This window comes from Staurois parvus, unplaced genomic scaffold (assembly GCF_062004578.1).
Source record: "Staurois parvus isolate SC_StPar_1 unplaced genomic scaffold, SC_StPar_1.0 ptg000287l, whole genome shotgun sequence".
NCBI lineage: Eukaryota > Metazoa > Chordata > Amphibia > Anura > Ranidae > Staurois > Staurois parvus.
In genome coordinates this window covers 3,314,924-3,336,751 of record NW_028318083.1, presented here as the reverse complement: position 1 = coordinate 3,336,751, position 21,828 = coordinate 3,314,924, and the positions used below count along the sequence as shown (strand labels likewise).

The following is a 21,828-nucleotide window of genomic DNA, read 5'->3' as shown; positions in this document are numbered from 1 at the left end:
AAAATATGCCTCTAGGATGTCCCGGCATTAGCTCCGCACATCTCCGGCACTGACAGCAGCCCATAAAAGGGCATAGTGCCGCTTCACCCCCGGGGCCCCCCCCTGCCTATCTCCGGATCTCGGGCACCTGTCAATATGCCCGGCAAGTCGGCGATTAAGAGCCGTGGAGGCTCCCAGCTGCGGCTCCCTGCGGGGACTGGGAGGACCAAGATGGCGGCCGGATCGGCGCCCGCGGCTCATGGGGTCTCCTCTGCCTCTCCTACAGCAGCACCTCTCCCTCGGAGAGAGAAGATGGGCTCCTCGTCCCACGCTGGGCCAGGGAGGACTACAGCAGCATCGCTAGGTGGGGTGAGTGACTTCCTGCAGCCCCCCCAGTCATCCTCCAGCCCTGTGCCACTAGAGTCCCAGGCTTCGGCCTGTCCATTGAGCCGTGACTCCCCTGCATCCTCGCCCTTGAGCAGCGACATAGCTGCCATTTTTTCAAGCCAGCATAGCGGTCCAGATCCCGCTGATGACAGCCCGGCTTCCTCGCCAACGATTCCTCCTGACCCGCCTCTATACTCTTGTGATGCGACTTTGATAGCTCGATTCGCAGATTTGCTGCAACGCGAATTAGACAGAGCTACCTCAAAATTGGCGGCGGATTTAAAGCAGGATTTTCAGGCCTTGGGCCACCGTTTAGACTGTATTGAGGCTAAAGTTGATGCGACAGTCCAAAGTATCTCCCAAAATTCTAACATGATCACCGACTTGCAAGATCGCCTGGAGGAGGCGTATTCTAAAATTGATGACCTGGAGAATCGGGCTAGGCGATACAATTTTCGCATTCGAGGTCTTCCTGAGTCGGTTAAGGAGCTTACTAGCTGCGCACATACCCTCATGCGGTCCGCTATGCCTGCAATTGATGATCTTCATCTTGAGATTGATCGCATTCACCGGGCATTGATCCCCCCCCGGCAAGGGGGGCCTCCTAGAGATATCATCGTCAAGCCTCATTTTTTTCAGGTTAAGGAAGCGGTTATGCGGTTTGGCAGGGAGAATCCGGATATAGAGCTTGCAGGGCACAAGGTACAAATCTTTGCTGATGTTTCGTCGGCCACTATCCAGAGGCGGCGCTCCCTCAAGCCACTTCTTTCTCACTTGGTTCAAAAGGGCATTAAATATCGTTGGGCCTACCCTTTTCGTCTGCAGTTCACTCTTAATGGAAAGTCCTATGGGTTTACTACATTCCAGGATGGCGAGGAGTTGCTGCTTCAGCTGGGTATTATATCTCGCAGTCCGACGTCCCATTCTCCCACGGGATCGGCTTCTCGACCTCCGCCGCTCCAGCCTTTGTGGACTACTCCATCGTCTAAGAAGAAGGGGTCCCGGAATCCGCCCGGGTGGACTTCTTGAACTTTTGTGTTCTTTTGGGGACTTTTCGCTGGAATATGTTCGTTGATGGCGGCCTTTCTGTGGCTCTTCGGAGCATTGGCCGCTGTTGTTATATTGGTTTGGGGGGATGGGCTGGGGGTGGGACTTAGGATGTTAATTACATTTGTTTGCTGAATATCATTTCAGTGGCTCTAATTGCTTTGTTTTTTTGTTTAATGCACTGTGCGTTTGATTTATTGTTATTGGGTTGTAACTGCTGTTAGTGCCGGAGAGTGTCTTTGCGCTCTCCCTGATTGGAAGACTCTTCCCCGGGAATGTTTCTCTGGGCAGACCTATTCCACCGCAGGGCTATTGCTCTGTATTTCCTGGTACATTGTTTCCTTCATTTTCTGATACTGTTTTGTGTACCGCGGTCACTTGGCATTTGGACTTTTGTGATCCGAATGTTCTCTTTTCTTTTTTCTGTTTTTTTCTGTCTTTTTTCTTTTTGTTGTTTTCTGATTTTTTGGGGGGTCAGCTGGCGACATTTAGGGACTTATAGGGATCTTCTTACTTTTAAGGAACGAGGGGTCTTTATTCTGCTTAGTTCCATAATTATTTGTCATGTCTTCCGTACGGTCCACTAGCGGAGAAATTCGCTTCCTTTCTCATAATGTTCAGGGGTTCAATTCCCCATCCAAACGTATACAGGCTTTCAGCTCATACTACTCCCTTGGGGCGGATATAGTTGCCTTACAGGAGACTCATTTTCCACCCTCCTTCTCTCCACGTTATATTCATAAAAATTACCCTCTCTGCTTTTTTGCTAATGCCACAGAGAAAAAGCGGGGGGTGGCCCTTTGCTTTTCTCGTCGAGTGTCCTTTGTTGACTCTAAAATTATCCGGGACAAGGAGGGGAGATATCTTTTGGTGAAAGGCCACTTGGGAGGCGACCTTATCACTTTTATAATTTATTATACCCCCAATACCAATCAGGTTGAATTTTTCCAATCTTTGCTAAGTACTCTGGTAGGAGAATTTGAGGGTGACGTTATTCTAGCTGGTGACTCTAATTTAGCATTGGATCAGACTCTGGATCGTTCCCAAGCCGCCACGCTTCAACCTCCTTCTAGACGGAGCCGTAAATTGGCTCAACTTTTATATCGCTATGATCTTATTGATGCATGGAGGGAGGCTAATCCTACTTCCCGAGACTACTCCCACTACTCCAGGGCTCATGATAGTTATTCTCGCATTGACCATATTTTTCTTCATACATATTCACTCCCCAAACTTGTCACTGCTAAAATCTTTTCCACGCCCTGGTCTGACCACGACCCAGTTTCTATCACCTTTTCGTCCGAGACTCTTGGTAAGACGGCTTTTCATTGGCGTCTTAATGACTCTATTTTGGGTAATCCATCTCATTGTCGGGAAATTTCATCGCACCTACAAATGTTTTTTGATTTTAATAAAGCAGAGGACACGAACCCGGCGATTAATTGGGCAGCTCATAAGGCCTCAGTCAGGGGCTATATTATTCAACTCTCTTCTCGTTTAAAAAAAGCCCGAACTGACCTACTTGCTACTAAAACTCAGTTATATATTGACCTGGTTGCTCAACATAAACATCATCCCAGTTCTGATTTGTTACTTAAACTTGACCAGGCCCGACTGGAACTTAATTTATGTCTTACTACCACTGCGGATAAACAACTTCGTTGGTCTAATCATAAATTCTTTACGTGGAGGGACAGACCTGGCACCTTGTTGGCACGCAAGCTGACTCCTAGACACTCCCAGACGGCCCTCCCCAAGCTCAGACTGGACAATGGTTCGTTATCCCAGGACCCGGGTAAGATCCTCCACAAATTTCAGTCTTTTTACTCTCAGCTTTATAGTTCGCCCACGGGGGGCTGTTCTTCTTCCTCTCTGGAGGCTTTTTTGGAGTCTATCTCCTTTTCCCCCCTCCAGGAGGCACATAGGGAGCTAATGGAACAACCTATCTCCTGTGAAGAGGTTGGGAATGCGGTGAAATCCCTGGCCTCTCACAAGGCCCCGGGACCGGATGGTCTTCCTAATACTTACTATAAAGCTTTCCCGGACATTCTGATACCCCATATGGCCCTGTACTTTAATTATTTGCGGGAGGGGGGTGTGGTTCTCCCAGAGGAAAATAAGGCATTCATTAGTGTCATTCCCAAGCCTTTCAAGGATGCCACTATGGTCTCCAATTACCGGCCTATTTCTTTAATTAATTGTGATTTAAAGATTCTTACTAAAATCCTGGCCTTACGGCTCCATAACTTCTTGGCCTTATACATTCATGATGACCAATCAGGATTCATAAGTGGTCGACAAACATCGGACCAAATTAGGCGGACTATAGCTTTGCTGTCAGCTGTGCAGTCCAATTGGGATGGATCGTCGCAAAGGGATGTTTTTCTACTGTCACTGGATATTCAGAAGGCATTCGACAGTCTGTCCTGGGATTATTTGTTTAAAACGTTGGACAGGTTTGGGTTTGGCCCTTATTTTACGACGTTGTTGCGGGCCCTCTATTCTACCCCGTCAGCTCAGGTATCCATTCGTGGACATAAATCAGTTCCTTTTTCGATAGAGCGAGGAACTAGACAGGGATGTCCTCTTTCTCCGTTGCTCTTTGCATTGGCGATGGAACCTCTTGCGATTGCTATTCGCGCTGATTCCTCTATATCGGGTGTTATCTGTGGTCAAAGGGTTCATAAATGTGCCCTATTTGCCGATGATGTTCTTATGTATATATCTGATCCTCGAACGTCTCTACCTGGTTTCTTCCATCTGTTTCATCGTTTTTCTGAGGTCTCCGGTCTTACGCTCAACTCCTCTAAAACTGTTGCTTTGAATATCTCTTTACCCGATTCAGAGGTTCGCTACTGCCGGGAAAACTTTGCTTTTCAGTGGGCTCCTGGTTCTCTCCCCTATCTGGGGATTCTTCTTACGAAATCTGTATCGACGCTATACCAGGCCAACTATATCCCGCTTTTCAAGCGACTTAAGAATGACTTATTAGCCTGGCAGGATCTTTCTCTTTCCTGGTTCGGTAGAATTAATTCTATTAAAATGACCTTCCTACCTAGATTATTATACTATTTTAGGACGTTACCAATTTTGATTCCCAAACGAGAACTAGTCTTCCTGCAGGCTGCAGTCTCCAGATTTGTTTGGAGGGGAAAGCGCCCTAGGCTGAACAAATCTACCTTGTTTTCTTTGAAGAGGCATGGTGGTTTGGGACTCCCTAATCTTTTCGCATATTTTCAGGCGGCCCAAATAGCACAATTATCTTGTACTACGGCCAGGGGATATGTCCCCCAATGGGTTGGGATTGAGGCTCTTTCGTGCCGTCCATATGCTATTGGTACTCTCATGTGGCTTCCCAATAGATTGCGCCCTCCTATTTTGTGTCCTACTCTATCTTATTCATTGTCAGTGTGGGATAGATGGCGAGCTCGTAAACCTTTTTTCTCTCCGCATACTCCGTTGGCTCCGGTGTTTGGTAATCCTGAGTTTGTTCCGGGTTTGTCTTTCGCGGGGTTCCAATGGTGGATTAATAAGGGTTTGCTACGTATTGGTGATTATTTAGATGGGGTTCGCCCTCGGTCTCGTCAGTATTTTGTGAATTTTTGTGGGATGCCTCGTGGAGAGATATTTCGTTACCATCAACTTCGCTCTTTTATTGATAGCAAACTTAGACTACTCACAGAACCTTGTGCGCTTACTTCCCTCGAGGTCTCCTGTGGGGCGAGTGGGGTAATGCGGGGTCGCTTGTCCATTGTTTATGCTTTGTTGGTTGATCCTCTAACAAAATTGTCTTACATGACTTTATGGGAACGGGATTTAAATAGTTCATTGGATTTGGATACCTGGCGGACGGCGGCCCATGCCTTATCGAAGATTTCGATTAACACTGATCTTGTTGAATCTAATTACAAGACGCTACTTCGGTGGTATTTGGTCCCTGCTCGCCTAGCCATTATGTATCCTTCCGTTTCTTCTGCCTGTTTCCGACGCTGTGGTCAAGAGGGTACTATGTTCCATGTCTGGTGGAAATGCCCAGTCGTGAGTAGGTTCTGGATCCGCATATTTAATTTTCTTTACTCAGTGACAGGAATTAATATCCGTAGATCGCCGGAAGTAGCCTTGTTTAATATACTACCCTCTGATGTTCCCAAAAGATCGATTAAACTAATTGTATATATCTTATTGGCGGCTCGCATTACTATAGCTAGGAGTTGGAAGCAATCTTTGATCCCGCTGGATAGGGTGAAACAAAAACTGAACTGGATAATGGTTAATGATAAACTGACGAGTATCGTCTCTGATGATGTGTCCAGATTTGAGAGGACTTGGGATCCTTGGATTGCTTATATTACTGTATCGTGAGTGTCTGGCAGCTGACCCCCCCCCCCCCCCTTTCTCTATTTTTCCTCTTTTTTTCTCTTTTCCTACTATTTGTTAAACATTTTTATTTTTCTTTGTTATTTTTGGTCTATTTTGCTATAATTGTTGTTTATTGATCTTTGAAACTTGTATATTTTGATGGCTTTGACTTTTTTCATGTGCATTGTAATGCTATTATCTGCTAAATTTCTTTTTTTTTTTTTTTTTTACCTACCAGTATTATGTTTATGATTCTGAATCTGGTTCCATTTTGTTGGTGGGCCCTTTCTTTTTTTTTTTCTTTTCTTTTATTGTTAGCCATCTTGTTTTAATATGTTTATTTCTCAATAAAAATATTGAAATATAAAATATGCCTCTAATTGTCCTAGAGGCAGAAAAAAAACCTCTTCTGGCTTGCGTTTTTGATTGGAGCTTTCTGGCAGAAAAAAAATGCTAAACTTTCCTAAACTTGCTCAAACTGTGTACAATATCTCTATACGCTCTATATCAGCGTTTTTTCCTGCCCAGTCTGCACAGAGCCTCAAACTACAGAAAATGGAGATTAGAGAAGGGAAGGTGTTTTATAGCTCAGTAGGGGAATCTGGCCACGGCTGATAATATTGCTTGGGATTTCAGTGCAGCAGAGTCATAAGGGGTTATTTACTAAACCTGGAGGGTGCAAAATCTGGTGCTGCTCTGCATAGAAACCAATCGTCTTCCAGGTTTTATTGACAAGGCTTTATTGAAGAAGCTGAAGTTAGAAGCTGATTGGCTATAATGCACAGCTGCACCAGATTATGAAATCTATAGTTTTAGTCACCGGATTTCCGGCAGAATCACTATGTATTTTTGTGCACGAACAACATAACATGGGAAAATGTGCATGCCTTACAGAGATGTGCTGCATTTTTTTTTTTCATTTTCCCTGACGTTAAAGTGGTAGTAAACTCCGTTTAAAAAAAAATCCCCTGCAAGGCAGTGTTCTAATGTGCTAGTATGCATTGCATTGCATACTAGCACATTATGAAGTACTTACCTTAAAACGAAGCCCTCCAGTGGCGCACTGTCACCGCTGATGGGGCTTCCATCTTCCCTTGGTCTTCCTTCCGGGTCCATGAGCTCTGGCTGTCTGACTGGCTGAGCCATGATGACTTCACTCCCACGCATGCACGCGGCAGTCACGGGCCATGGCACAGTGCTCTCCTAAAAGCTGAACATTTAGGAGATATTCATTTTACCTACAGGTAAGCTTTATTGTAAGCTTACTTGTAGGTAAAAATCACAATGTGGACTGCTTTAAGGATACTTGTGATAGACGATTTATTATTTTAAAAACTTGTTACTACTTTTAAATTGTAACAAACTAGTTATTTCCTATGAGCCAGTTTGCCATAGAACCCCATGAAGATTTGGCACAGATGCCTGCTTCTGTTGAGAGGTGTAGTGCACCAGTGATAGTCTTGGACAGGAAAATATTTTGTTGCTACAACAGGGTTGTATTTTGTATGACTGCAGAAAAGAAAATCTAACAAATCTCAACTTTTTCCCTCATCATAGAAACCAGGAGTCAGTGGACCACAGAACAGTTCTGTTAACGTAAAGCATGGAAGGCGACGATGGGGGCAGTCAGTTCTGAAGGATAGCTGGGATGAGTTTGACACAGAATTTGGTATTTCTTTTTCAAAGAAGCCAAGCATGACAAATGTTAAAGAGAACAAAAATGATGATTTGGAGTAAGTCTCATGTCTAATTGTGTTTGTGATAAATTAGTAGAATTGCTGATAGTTTTTTTTTTTTTTTTAACAGTTGAGGTTTATTCGTAAAGTGGCATAACAAAGTTGAATCATGTAGCATTTCCAAAAGATATACATAAAACAAAGATTCTGATAGTTAGGCTCCATTCACACTAGGGCGTTCAGGTGCCACGTTTTTAAATGGCACCTGAAAACGCGGGGTGTTTTTGCCACGATTGTGGCAGGTTTTTTCGCAACAGAAATGTGCTGCGATTGAGCAAACAAAATCGCAGGATGTGTGAAGCCTAAAAAAGGTTCCGGGAATTCCGCCCACGATTTGAAATGCCCTAGTGTGAATTGAGCCTTAAAGAGGAGCTCCAGTCTAAAGTTGTTAACTTTTAATATAAAGGATACTTACCTGTCCAGATATCCAGAGCTGTCCTCACCCGAGCCGATTCTTCAGTGGGCTTCGAGTCCAGGCACTGGCATCTTAGCTAAGGGAAAACAGCTGTGAAGCCTTGGGGCTTCACATCCGGCTTCCCACTGCACATGTGCAAGCCACGTTGTGCCTTATGAATGGCTCCACAGTCTTATGGGACCTATGATGTGTCCCAGAAGTCTGTGGGTGAAGGCGGGGTGTGTGAACTTCTGCTCAGATCATCTAGGCAAGCCTTTCTCAACCAGGGTGCCTTGAGGTTTCTTCAGGGGTGCCTTGGCAAATGTCTAAAAATTTCCCAAAACTTGTATACAAGTCAGAGGGGGAACAAGCCTGACTTTTTAGTTACACAAAGGTTTTCATTGTGCACCATTATGACCTTCTAGCCACTGGCATCCTGACAACCAATGACATCAGTTGATAAGGAGGATGTCGGCTGCCTGCACAGCATCCTAGTTTGAACCTCTCCTGTCCTTCTCCGCCAGTGCTGGGGTCATTTTAGCTCAGTGATGGATATATCTGAACGAGAAGAGAATCTTTGGAATACTACTCAGTACCAGTGTGCAAAAGTGTATTTGCTGTGGAAGAATAAATCACCTATAATGTTGGGTGTCTTACATGTGTGGATGTTGCTGCGTTATATAAAACTATTAGAATAGTTTTTCACATTTTAGAATGGGGTGCCTCAAGACTGTCCATAATTTTAAAGGGTGCCTCGGGATTGTCCATAATTTTAAAGGGTACCTTGACTGGAAAAAGGTTGAGACACACTGATCTAGGCGATCCCGGTGGAAGTGGGAGCGGGTACTTTTCAAAACCAAGTGCCTGCTCCCCCCCCCCCCCCCAAAAAAAAAGATTTAGTAAAACTAGTGTACACAGAATCTGGTGTAGCTGTGCATAGTAACCAATCAGCTTCTAACTTCAGCTTGTTCAATTAAGCTTTGACAGTAACACCTAGAAGCTGATTGGTTACTGTGCACAGCTGCACCAGATTCTGTGTGCATCAGTTTTAGTAAATCTCCCCCAAAGTGTCTCTGTCAACTCCGTTACACTCTGGGTGTTGATAGTTTCCTACCCTACCAGCCTGACACATGGTATGAGGAGATTACAGAGCTGTGTTTAATGATTGGCACTGCAGATTCAAGGATTAGGTACCTCTACAATCATCCTATTTTGACACTACTGGTTGTCTTTTCCCTGTGTCTGTCCCCCCTTCCCCTAATGCTATGTCACTAAAGTGTCTCTGCAGCTTACCAGTACAGTCTTACACAATGTCAGTTGACAGCACAGAGCATGTGTGCCAAGCAGGGGCGGACTGACCATTTGGAAACTCGGGCACTGCCCGAGGGCCCGGGGTCAGTAGGGGGCCCCATGAGATGCCCCATGTACCTTTTTCATAGGCTTTTTTGAGTTTGGGCAAGGACACAGGGGCCCCATGATCCCCTATTGCCCGGGGGCCCCATGAGTTGTCAGTCCACCCCTGGTGCCAAGAGCTCTAGAGAACTTCTAGTGACATATTGGCCAAGGAAGGAAGAAACATAAAGCAGTGGGTTCTGACACATACAGAAGTGTTGGATTGGGAGGATTCTAGCCTTGCTTGTACCTCTGCCAAAATAGTATAGTTGTAATAATTAGAGGGGCAATATCATGCTGTCCTTTATGACAGCAGTTATCAGACAAGAGAAAATTGGTAACAGGTTTTCTTTATGTCTTGTCAGCAGCATTCCTTAAACCCTGGTTCACATCGATGCAGTGTACATTTTATCTGGTTTGCATTGCTTTTTGCAGTGCGTTTTGCATTTGTTTTTTTGTTAAAGGGGAAATGTTTTTGTTGCTGGGCAGAATAAAAATGCAAAATGCAGTAAAAACGCACTACATGTGTTTCAGCAGCATCTCCATTAAGCTATTTTGACCACAAATGCTGCTTTTTGCTTTTAAAAAAGACCCTTGTCCTTTCAAAAAATGCAGCAGCTCCAAAATGCTCACAAAAGCATAGATGTGAATGTGTTCCATAGGAAACCATGTTAAATGGACTGTAGTGCATTTATGCAAAAAACACTAAAAAACGCACTGGTGTGAACCAGGCCTTATTCACACAGAAGTTTTCAAATGTACGAGATAACTTAGTACTTGCCTTTATTTTGTGTTTTCACATACTGTAAAGGTGGACGCGATGCAGTTATATATAAAAAACCCCACAATTTTTTGTTTTTATGTAGTTAATAAAAAGATATTTAAAAAAACAGCTAAAGTAAGTACTGTACATGAATTCTTAATATCAGCTTTCTGTAATCCTCCTAAGCAGCTTCATTCTAAATTGGAGAGGGAGGGTCAGTACATGAACATGCTGATGGAAGAAGAGGGATGACCATCCATCTGCTGCTGCTCTTTTCTTGTCTAGTTATAGGTCAAAGGCAGCGGTGACCTAGTTATATTGGTTAACTAGGGTAGAGAAAAGTCAAGTCACCAACTTGACTTTATGGCAGAGCTGTGTAAATCTCAGGATAAGCTGGACAACAAGATACTGTATTCTTTGGCAGGTAAAATGGCCCCCGTATATATATATATACATATATATGTGTATATACGTTGTGTATTTACCTGTATTCCTGGAGTTCAGCTTTAATGTGAATAGTCAAATGCATTGTATATTAAATAATGGCTTATTTATAGCTTTACAGACTCTACTGATTTAAACAAAAGTACAGCAAGAACAGACTCTGGAAAGGTATTGTCCGCCAAACAGCATTACCTCAGACAGGCAAGATACCTACCAGGTAACCATTATTTATGAAATTGTCATTATTGGCTGTTTTACATACTGTAAGCCAGTGTGCTCTGCTTAGGAACATGTGCAGCATGGAGGATGGCCTGTAGATACTTCACACTTTGTCAAACATGGAGCGAGGCTGAATGAACCATTTTCTGTTTTCTTGCTTTGACATCTGAAGTGTCTGTGTATACAGGGGGTGAATGCCATATCCATGTCTGCCTGTATATGTACCTTGGTAGTCATAAAATGCAATTGACTGTTCTGCCAAACTGCCATATGCACAGTAGCAATGACGCCTCATTGTTGGGGCCTGTTCACACTGTGCTGCTGCGACATACTACAGTGCAGGTGCATATAGTCTTAGGGCCAGTTCACACTACATGCGTTTCATTTGCGTTTTTTTCTGTATCCAAAACGCACAGAAAGTAGGTTATGAGGTTGTCAATGGCATAGCTCACATCAGTGCTTGCAGTTCCAGTGCATTTCGGATGCAGAAAATATAAAGTAGAACATACTGCATTTTTTCTACACAGAACTGTACTGGAACGTGGTAAAACGCACTGGAACGCACATATCCCTTTTTAAATTGAAGAAAAAGAGAGGGGGAAAAATGAATTGAAATGCATAAAAAATGCACCGAAACGCATCAAAAACGCACTAAAACTCACCAAAAACATGTAAAAAAATGCATCCGGAACGCATCTGGACTGTGTATCTATAGTGTGAATCGGCCCTAAATGTTATAAATAAATGGCATTTACATTTTTGGAAAATGTTACCTGTCCAATTTTTTTTTCCTGTTTTACAGTGTGGTGAGGTCCATAAAAGTCTATGGCATTGCATATATATTATTATTATATATTTGTGAGTTTTGATATGCTGCTAGCCCTACCATGCTGATTGGTAAATGCATGGAATCATGATAACACATTATTGAAACATGCAAACAAAAGCAGCTGAACTGCAGACACATAGGTGTCAATGGGCCCTTTAAAAAAATCAGTTCTTCCACAAAGTGCAGATATTTCTAGCAGGACTAATATCAGAGACAGCATTGATCAGTACATTCTCAGCTCCCAGCAAACTAATGATTTTTTTAAACTATTTATTAACTCTTCTGCCTCAGCTTTACATCTGTTTTTTTAATATCTTTTTTGAAGCTTGAAGCAGATCAGCCGCAGGTCTGATGCACCTGATTTCTGAATGATCTCCGAAGCATTTTAAACTGATGTCAAACTGAAGTCATCAACACAAGCCCAAAGTCCATTAACACAAAGCACTTCTTACTTCATAACTGCGATGTACTAAAATGAGAATACCTACTGTACTTCCAATGTATTCTGCATATTTGTCAGGACCAGACTGCCTCCCATTGCATACAGAAATGACAGACGAAACATCAATATAAGTGTGTGTGCTTATCAATTAAAGTAACGAGTCATACTCCAGAAACATTATCTGGTGCTGAAGACAACCACAGTACATCTTCCTACCCCTTCACTTCTCCCATGCTCCCATGTGTAATACGTGGCTTTACTGACCATTCCTGTAGGACATGGTAGGGTGAGGCCAAGCCCAAGTGTCAACCTCCTCATGGAACTTGCTGTTTGCACGTAAGCACACCCTTGCTTCGGGGGCACCTAGGGAGCTCTGAAAGGTAACTGAGGAGAAGTGTACTTGAAAGAAAAAGTACTGAGTATAGGTACACTTTTCATTTAAATCATTGCCTCCCATCTCTAAATATTGAAGGCTATGATCTTTATATGTCTTCACTTCACCCAAGACCTCCTGATCTCTATCCCCCTCCTCACCTTCTCCCATGCTCACTTTTAGGACTTCTCCAAAGCTTCTTCCATTATCTGGAATTGTGTACCTCAATCTGTTTGGCCATCTCCTACTTTGTCCACCTCTAGACAAACCCTGAAAACGCATCACTTTAGGGAAACTTTCTCACCTCTCACTAACAACTGAACTTTAACTTTCTCCATCATCTCATTCCCACACACATATTAAAGTGGTTCTCAAGCTAAAACATTTTTACCTTAATGCATTCCCTGCATTAAGATAAAAAATGTTTTACCACTTGCTGGTGCACCTCCCTCCACTTCCCTAAACACTTATCGGAGTCCTGCATTGATCCAGCACTGTGCCTGGCTGCATCTCTTCACTCCCCTCTTCCTGCATTCATAGGCTTCACTGAAAGTAGCGGGAGCCATTAGCTTCTGTTGCTGTCAGCCAAATCCTGTGAAAAGGGAACAGAGAGGCGGGTCTGAGCTGCGCTTCTTGCGTCTATGGATGCACATGGCGTGCCATAGCATACAGCTTGCCATGGGGGCAGCAGAGGGATCCCAGAAGAGGAGGATCGGGGATGCTCTGTGCAATATAATTGCACAGAGTAGGTAAGTATAACATGGTTATTATGTTAATAAAAAAAAAATTAGCCTTTAAAAATGAGACTTTTGTATCACTTGATTCTCTCTTTTAGATTGTAAGCTCTTACAAGCAGGGCCCTCCTAACAACTTTGACTTGAATTGTATTGTAACTGTGCTGTTTCTCTTTATATTGTAAAGCAATGCGCAGACTGTAGGCACTATATACAGCCTGTGTCATAATATAATCTGGGCCTTTTTGTGGTTCTCCTGAAACGGAACTCTTCTGCTGTGTGTGTGTGGGTCCTTTGCACATTTGTAATAAACCAGCTTACAAATAAAATAAATGTATTATTTTTTTTAAATTTAGGTATGAATCCCAAAAATGTGACACTGATATCTACTAATAAGGAAGCTAACCATTCCACTTGGGGCAGCACTAAACCTCTTGCTCCAATTAATGGCGGAGTTGCATTAAACAGAAACAATGCAGGTAATAATTATGATTAAAGCATATAAAAAAACCCCCAAAGAGAACAGTATATTACATTGCAGCTTACCGGTCTATAGATGTAGTGTCTGCTTTACTTTCCTTTTCCCTTTTTTTTTTCAGCTGACGATCCTGTCAGTCACACACTTCCTGTCCTAGGGTGGCAACGCTCACGCACGCTCCCTTTGGGATTAATAAAGTATTCTGAATCTGAATGTACTGTATACAAAATAGACACCGCATTATCACCCTAGGACAGGACTACAGAAGACCTACTCCTCTCCGTAACTTTGTTATGGTGAAGGGTTGGTTTTCTGTAATTCACACAGAAAATGAAGGCTGATAACTTTGTTTGGGATCTCAGTACACAGAGGCACTGTGCTGTCAGCTCACTAGCAGGGTCAACAGATATATTTTACACTTCCTCTGCTCTTCAGGGCTAAAATGTGGTCAGGTACTTCTATCAGGGCCCACATCCCATTCAACAATTTGGACATTGGTCCTGAACTGTAATTGCAGAATGCAGATGTGATGACATCAAAAACAAGGGGTAGCAACAAGACCAGTGGGAGGTCAGCACCAAGACAGCTTAGGTGTAACTGGAATTGTCTAAGTGATAGATCTCTATACTGAAGATTACAAAGGGTAATACTGGGCAATAGAACATTTAATTTTAAAAAGCAGCTAGAGATTGATGAGGACCCAAAGTTCTTAGCTGACCTAAGGATTTTAAGCTGATTATTTTGCTTTTCCTACTTTTCTCATAATATCAATTTAGTCAAGAAAAAGTGAACAAACACATTGCTATATATTAAATGGTAGTTACTAAAACACATATCTTGGAAGGTATTGCCATGTGACAGTTTAATTCCTCTTTCCAGGTACACTTGCAGGATTTGCTGGTCCTACATACAACACCACAGGAGGATACATTCCTTCTTTTCACAAGAAGGAGGTTGGGTCAGCAGGGCAGAGGATACAGCTTGCAGCAATTGCACCAACTACAAGTAAGAATGTGAAAAATATCTCCATGAAAGCAATGGACAGGGAGGTATGGTGTATGGGTCAGGGTTCGTACATGCGAGCTCCAGATAATAGAGCCAATCCAGCTGTCTTGAAAAGCAATCTTGCCGCACTCAGATCCTGTTCTGGACAGTGCGGCTGTCTGGAAAACCTATTAGGAAACAAGTGCTTTAGGCTGCATCAACTTATCAAGGGTCCTTGTACATTCAGCAAAGAAATAGTTGCAGTGGTGTAGTACTGTGGTCTCCAAACTGCGGCCCTTTGCTTGCCTCTATCCAGCCCTCGGAGTACTATTCCTCTCGCATGCTCTCAAAGCATGTCAGGTACCAAACAAGTGGTAGGAGGAGATACATCCTGATATAAAATTACACTTCACTGTGTCTACAGAGTCCTTTGAAAGATTCTAGAAGAAGGTTGTTTTGTTTGTGTCATAAATGTTTAATTCCCCATAGAAGTCTATGGAAAAACAAAAGCAGCTTGAAACAGGTTAAAATGAGGTCATATCAGGTTGAATGCACCTGTCAACAAATTTTGAATGATATCAGAAATTAAAGCGGAACGTAACCCATCAATTTAACAGTGCCCGGAATGTAACAGTCACATTTGCTTGGGCTCTCAACCAAACTGTCAAATCTTCAAATGGCTGGTGTCATAACTGATCACATGTATAGCATCATGGCAGTTGAAGATCCAATAGAGGCTAAGGTGGCAGCGTCTTAGGCTAAAAATGATAGGAGCGTTTAGTTTCACTTTAAACTGTTGTCTAAAGCCAGATCATTGACACAACCCAAAGTCCATCAACAGAGGTCCTTGTAGTAACCCTATCTCCTAGTTGTGCTTGCTGAGCCATAAGTGCAGCACAAGTCAAAAGTAATCGAATGGTGTAAGCAACCTAAGTATATATGGTACTACAACTGTTTGTTGGGATTTTATTTATTTCAGGTACTTATATAGTGCTGTCAATTTACGCAGCGCTTTACATATATTTTGTACATTCACATCAGTCCCTAACCCTCAAGGGGCGTACAATCTAAGGTCCCTAACTTATATTCATACATACATATACTAGGGCCAATTTAGACCGGAGCCAATTCCCCTATCAGCATGTCTTTGGAGTGTGGGAGGAAACCGGAGTACCCGGAGGAAACCCACGCAGGCACAGGGATAACATGCAAACTCCAGGCAGGAGGTGCTGTGGCTTGGATTCAAACCAATGACCCTATTACTGCCAGGCGGAAGTGCTAACCATTTAGCCACTGTGCTGCCACAAGGCTGTATTGTCTTGCATTTTCTTTGCACAGTTTAAAATCCATTGTACATTACTGCAATATAGAATGTGGTGTCTCCAGCATTTTAAGTACATTGGTTTACTTGCTTTTAGGGGACCTTTTTAAGTGTGTACAGCTGATGGTGGGAAAAGCTAAGAAAAACTTCAATTTCTAGGTTATGTTTTTATACGTATGAAAACTGTTGATTGACAGCATATTCAGACATGTTTTCAAATCGTTCTACTTACTGCACAGCACTTTTCTTTGTCTTCTTACTACTTCTACTATTCGTTCTTTCTTCAACTTTTATTTGTTTTTTTTCTGTCCTTTTTAATTCATCTTTAGCTTTACCCAATGATGCTGTGAATGGTAAACCCAAAATTATCAAACCTAAACCCAGCTGCCCAAAGGCAGTCACTGAGAATAGCTCAGGTAATCTGCACTCTGTCTATTCTAATCCCCTCTTTCCCCAGTCCTGGTCTTGTCATTAGATATTTTCAGAAAGATTTTATACAAATGTACCTTTTTTTTAGTTTAGATAATCATCCTGTAGTTTCAGAGATGTCACATTATAAATATACTGTACATACTCTTAGATTGTAAGCTCCTTCTAACCCTCTTGTATTGAACTGTATTGTTGTTGTATTGTCTCCTGTTATATTGTAAAGTGCTGAGTAAACTGTTGGCACTATATAAATCCTGTATAATAATAATAATACACAGAAGAGCTTCAATTCGGTCAGTGCTAGAGTGAGAATATTGCAAACCTGGGGAATTCAAACAAAGATGAAAACTTATTAAGCAAAGGTTACCTTCAGTGAAAACAGCATGGAAAAATGATCTGCAGATCCAGTGATCCATAGGCAGTGAAACGTGAATCCAAATCTTGACTATTCCTGTAAAGTCAAGCTTTGTCTTTCCCTCTCCTGCCAATAGGGGCTCCCTTTTGCACAGTGAGCCTGCCCATAACACAGATGGACTAATAGAAAATCACAACGGGCAGGGCAAGTTCTTTTTTTTTTTTTTTTTTTTATTACGGAAAAAGTTGAGGTTTGCAAGTAACATCAACTGTTCTTATTCATTAGTTTGAAATGTAACTGAATCGAACAGCACCTATGCATTTTTTCATCATATACTTCTTTTGAATTGGCTGGTGACAGGCTCAAAGTGCCACATCAAATATTTTAAAGTCAAGAAAAAGAATTCTCTTTGTATTGACCTTGTTGCTAGTTGAGGTAAGATGTACTTTTTTTTTCATGCTTATAAAACCATGCTGAAATTAGGCAGAGAAACCTATAAGGACTCAAGCGAGTCTACAAATAATCTAGAGAATTGAATAAACCCTATGGCTAATGACAGAATTGCTAGATTGCTATTCTGGACATGGATTAGGCTTGCCTGTTGTATAATAGACATCATCAACAGATAACAGAGTTACAGAATAGACCAGATTTTTTTATTTGCTTAATCCATTATTCAAGCATTGTTGGAAGGAATGCCCGATCAAAGAATAGACTTGTTGGAGGAATAAAAGACTACTGCACACTGATGGAATTGGAATTGGTCATTGGAATCCATGTTATTGTATGTAACAACCACAAGCATAGCAGTGACAGTCCCTGCCCTGGGACAACCCCCTCTAACATGTTTCACCCTATAGGAATTACTCCAGTAATCCCATCTGTGTGCAGTAGTCTTTTATTCCTGCCTTTGAGTTCATGAGCGTGGATGGCTCGGTTTCACCTCCAGCAACTGATGCTTGAGTGGCAGCAGGGGGGAGCATCTTGGAATGGAGAGGTATTTGTCTGTACCATCCAAATGTGAATAGATTTGTTGCCATTTAAAGGCCTTCATTTCAGCAAGGAAACTCTGTCTTTTCCACGGTAGATGAGCAGCTGGTCCAGAACTCTTAGCACTTACAGTACTTTCACTCCATGGCAAAGGTGAGGTACACACAAGGGTACAACTGGGGTCTTTACTTGATGAAAGCCAAAAAAAAAAGCTATTCTGACATTTCTCCCCTACATGTAGAAATGATAATTTTGTTAGAAAATTACTCAGAACCCCTGAACATTATATACATATTATAAGAGATCTTATTAGAAGCGGCCCTAGAGCAGGGGTACTAAATTTAAACTCACAGAGGTCCAACCAGTAAAATTTTCTTCCAACAGAGGTCCAAATTGCATTTTTTTTTCCAGCCCTCTCTTACTGTATATCACAATCCTTATACTTCAGAGTCCTCAGTCCCCCCCCCCCCCCTATACATCACAGTCCCCAACTTCACATCAGTTACACCTTCACAGTAGTGTTCTCAGACCCCCTGCACATCACCCCCACCCACCCCTTTACAGTAAACCCCCATTATTTTCAACAGTCCTTGACCCCCTTCAAATCATCACCCCTGCCCCACACTACTGTCCTCAACCCCCTTCACATCTCTCCCCCGCACTACTGTCCTCTTCCCCTTCACATAACCCCCAGCAGAACTGTGCCCCCTTCACATCCCCCCACAACACTGCCCCCCTTTACATCTCCCTCCCGTAGCATTGCCCCCCCTACATCTCTCCCAACAGCACTGCCCCATCCCCTCACATCACAAATTCCCCCGCCCCCCAACAATAGTGTTCCCTGCCCTTTTGACATCAACCCCCCCCCCCTCTTCCCCCACACACAGCACTACCCCCTTCACACCTCACCCCAATAGTATACTCTGCCCTCCTCACATCAACCCCACCCCCCACTTCACATTCCTACCCCACAGTACTGTCCTCTGCCCCTTCACATCCCCCCACCTCAACACTGCCTCCCCTTTACATCTCCCCCTCCACAGCAATGCCCCCCTTTACATCACCCCCCCCCACCACCACCACCATAGACACACAGCACTGACCGCTTCACATTTTCCCCCTTTATATCACACACACAGCCGGAGTAGTGACCCGGCCCTCCTTCACTCTCCTACCTTAGAGCGGAGAGCGGGATGGAGCATTTCTGGATCGGGTGTGGGAAGCACAGCACATCATTGAACAGTGCTGCTTATTTCCCCCCATCCTCTGCCACTGTTATAACAGCAGAGCAGACAGCAGGAGACAGAATATTTCTGGAGCGAGTATGGAATAACAGCACAGTAATGATCAGAGCGCTGGAGTGGGAGCTGTCATAACATTTCTGGATCGGATGCAGGATGCACACCACAGCATTGAAAACAGCACGGGAGCTGTGGGGGTTAACTTTTTGTATTAACCAGCAGGTGATTGGCTGCTAACACTTCCCTGCTTCCAATCAGCCGCTGGTTAAATTAAAAAGTTAACCCTGGAAGCTCTCGCGCTCTGTTCAATGCTGTGCTATGCTTCCATCATCTGATCCAGAAATGTTGTGACAGCTCCCGCTCCCACACTCTGTACAGTACTATACTGTCATTCCACACTCGCTCCAGAAATGTTCTTTCTCCTGCTGTCCACTCTGCTGTTATAACAAGAGTTGGAGGATGGGGGGAAAGAAGCAGCTCCTAAATGGCGTGATTGCGTCCGGGTGAAACAGTGGCTAGGTCCGCATCTGGACCGCTGTCCGCCATTTACTGATGCCTGCCATAGAGAATAAAATGGTGGGTGTTGACATTTTTTATGCTACACAGTATTTACGCAGCAATTTTTCAAACACATTTTTTGGGAAAAGATACACTTTAATGGTTTTTAATGCAAAGAAACACAAACTATAACCCAATTTTTTGTAAAATGTAAAAGATGATGTTACGCCAAGTAAATGGATACCTAACATGTCACACTTTAAACCTGCGCACACTCGTGGTATGGCACGTTAAACATTTTACAGGTTACCAGTTTAGAGTTACAGAGGTGGTCTAGCGCTAGAATTATTGCTCTCGCTATAACCTTTGTAGTGATACCTCATGGATTGTGCGAACTCTGTTTACATATGTAGGCGCAACCTACATATGCATTAGCTTCTGTGCGCGAACACGGGGGGCGGGGGAGCTTTAAGATTTTTTTTTTTTTACACTGTACCTTTTTTAGGGTTTTTTTTTTTTATCACTTTTATTCCTATCACAAGAAATCTAAAGATCCCTTGTTATAGAATGAAGGCATGACAGATCCTCTTTATGGAGACATCTGGGGTTAATTAGACCCCAGATATCTCCTCTACCCTGGAAAGCATGAGAGCAATAAAAAAAAACCAGAATGGCAGTGTTTACATCTACCAGAACTGGAAGTGACATCAGGATGTCGCTTCCGGCCTCCCAGGACCATCTGGTAACCTGGCAGCACCGCCGGATCAGATACCAGGCTCTCTGATAACATGCAAGAGCCCAGAGAGGCGCTGGTGGGCAGTGGGAGGGGGAGGATGTCCCCTCCCGCTGTCTGTAAAAGTAATCCAGCGCCTATCAGCCACTAGGATGGCTTTTACAAAAGAGGGAATCGCTGGCTGAAAAAAAAAAAAAGATACTGTAGCTGCAGGCATCATCCTGGTATAAGCAGGGAAAGCCAAGGACGTCTATAGATGTCTATAAAATCCAACTACACTCAACTACTGACAGACTGAGGCAGTTGATTTTGTAAAGAATCATGGCTAATATTTGTATTATAAAGAATTCATACCTATAAACACTCAAAGACGTTCACCCGTCGGGAATGATTCAGAAACAGGACTGTTTTTTTCTTCATTATCACTTAATATGGAAAATTCCTTAAAAAAAAAAAACAAGTTTAGTGAAAAAGTTGGATTTTATATTATAATGAGGACTTGTTAAAAGCACTTAACATAACAAAAAAATGTAACCTCTCTTTTTAGCAGTAGGAGAGCATATAGCCATTATGGTGATTACAGCACAGCTTACATACATTGTAAAAGGCACTACTTCCATTGCATTATGCGAGCAGGTTCCAGGTTCACACCTGCTCAGCTGTGACATGCACAAGCGGGTCCTCGTTTTAGAATTGTTTCAAAATGCCTGACTGCTGGAGGCATGTCGACCTCCTAAAATGTGCATGTCCAGCCAAACCTTTTTTTTTTTAGTTTTGGATGGAGTAGGGAAGGATTAGAACCCCCCATCACATTTTTATTGCGTTATGGAACACCATTAGAGAGATTTATTATCTTGCCTAGTGTTCTGGCAATAATTTCCCCATAGAGGAAGTGAGAGACAATCTCCAACAACACAGAGAAAGGCTAGAACCACTACCAGATTGTTAATGCTGGCCCTTTTGCAGATTTACCATCACTGCTTGTCTCGTCAAACCACTGCAATCAGGACAGTAAGTGAGCTGAACTCTACATAACAGAACTCCAGAGAGTTGTAAAACATGACAGATGGACATACAGTTTTGGCTGGACATACACTTCACGGAGGTCCGACCAGTAAACTTTTCTTCCAACAGAGGTCCAAACTGAATTTTGTTTTCCATCCCTCTCTTACTGTATATCACAATCCTTATACTTCAGTGAAGTGCAGTCTGATAGACAATCACTAGAGAAGTTTGTTTTATTGTAAGTCACTCAGGCTTGAAGTTGGGTGGGTTCTGCACCTTCTTTGCCATCTAGTCGTAAATAAAGAGTATGTACGCACAGGGGGAAGCAAGCATCAGCACAGAGTATTCAGCTTTTATTTATTTATTTCAGGTACTTGTATAGCGCCGTCAATTTACACAGCGCTTTACATATATTGTACATTTACATCAGTCCCTAACCCTCAAGGGGCATACAATCTAAGGTCCCTAACTTACATTCTTACATACACATACTAGGGCCAATTTAGACAGGAGCCAATTAACCTACCATCATGTCTTTGGAGTGTGGAAGGAAACCCACGCAGGTACAGGGAGAACATGCAAGCTCCAGGCAGGTGGTGCCGTGGTTGGGATTCGAACCAACAACCCTAGTACTGCCAGGCAGAAGTGCTAACCATTTAGCCATTGTGCTGCCCCTTTAAATCTCATATGTATGTA

The 21,828-nt window shown here is 43.0% G+C and overlaps 1 protein-coding gene across 3 annotated transcripts in view; it reads left to right on the top strand.

Annotated features, from left to right (window-relative positions):
* MAK (male germ cell associated kinase) overlaps positions 1-21,828 on the top strand; it is an 89,825-nt gene that overhangs the window by 62,731 nt on the left and 5,266 nt on the right. For 2 of the 3 annotated variants that reach the window (XM_089682184.1, XM_089682185.1), the window contains exons 10-14: positions 7,330-7,505; positions 10,615-10,718; positions 13,455-13,577; positions 14,456-14,581; positions 16,211-16,297. In XM_089682184.1, coding sequence (XP_089538310.1) covers positions 7,330-7,505; positions 10,615-10,718; positions 13,455-13,577; positions 14,456-14,581; positions 16,211-16,297 — 616 coding nt within the window. The remainder of the gene's footprint in view (positions 1-7,329; positions 7,506-10,614; positions 10,719-13,454; positions 13,578-14,455; positions 14,582-16,210; positions 16,298-21,828) is intronic. The other variant, XM_089682186.1, reaches the window with a different exon arrangement.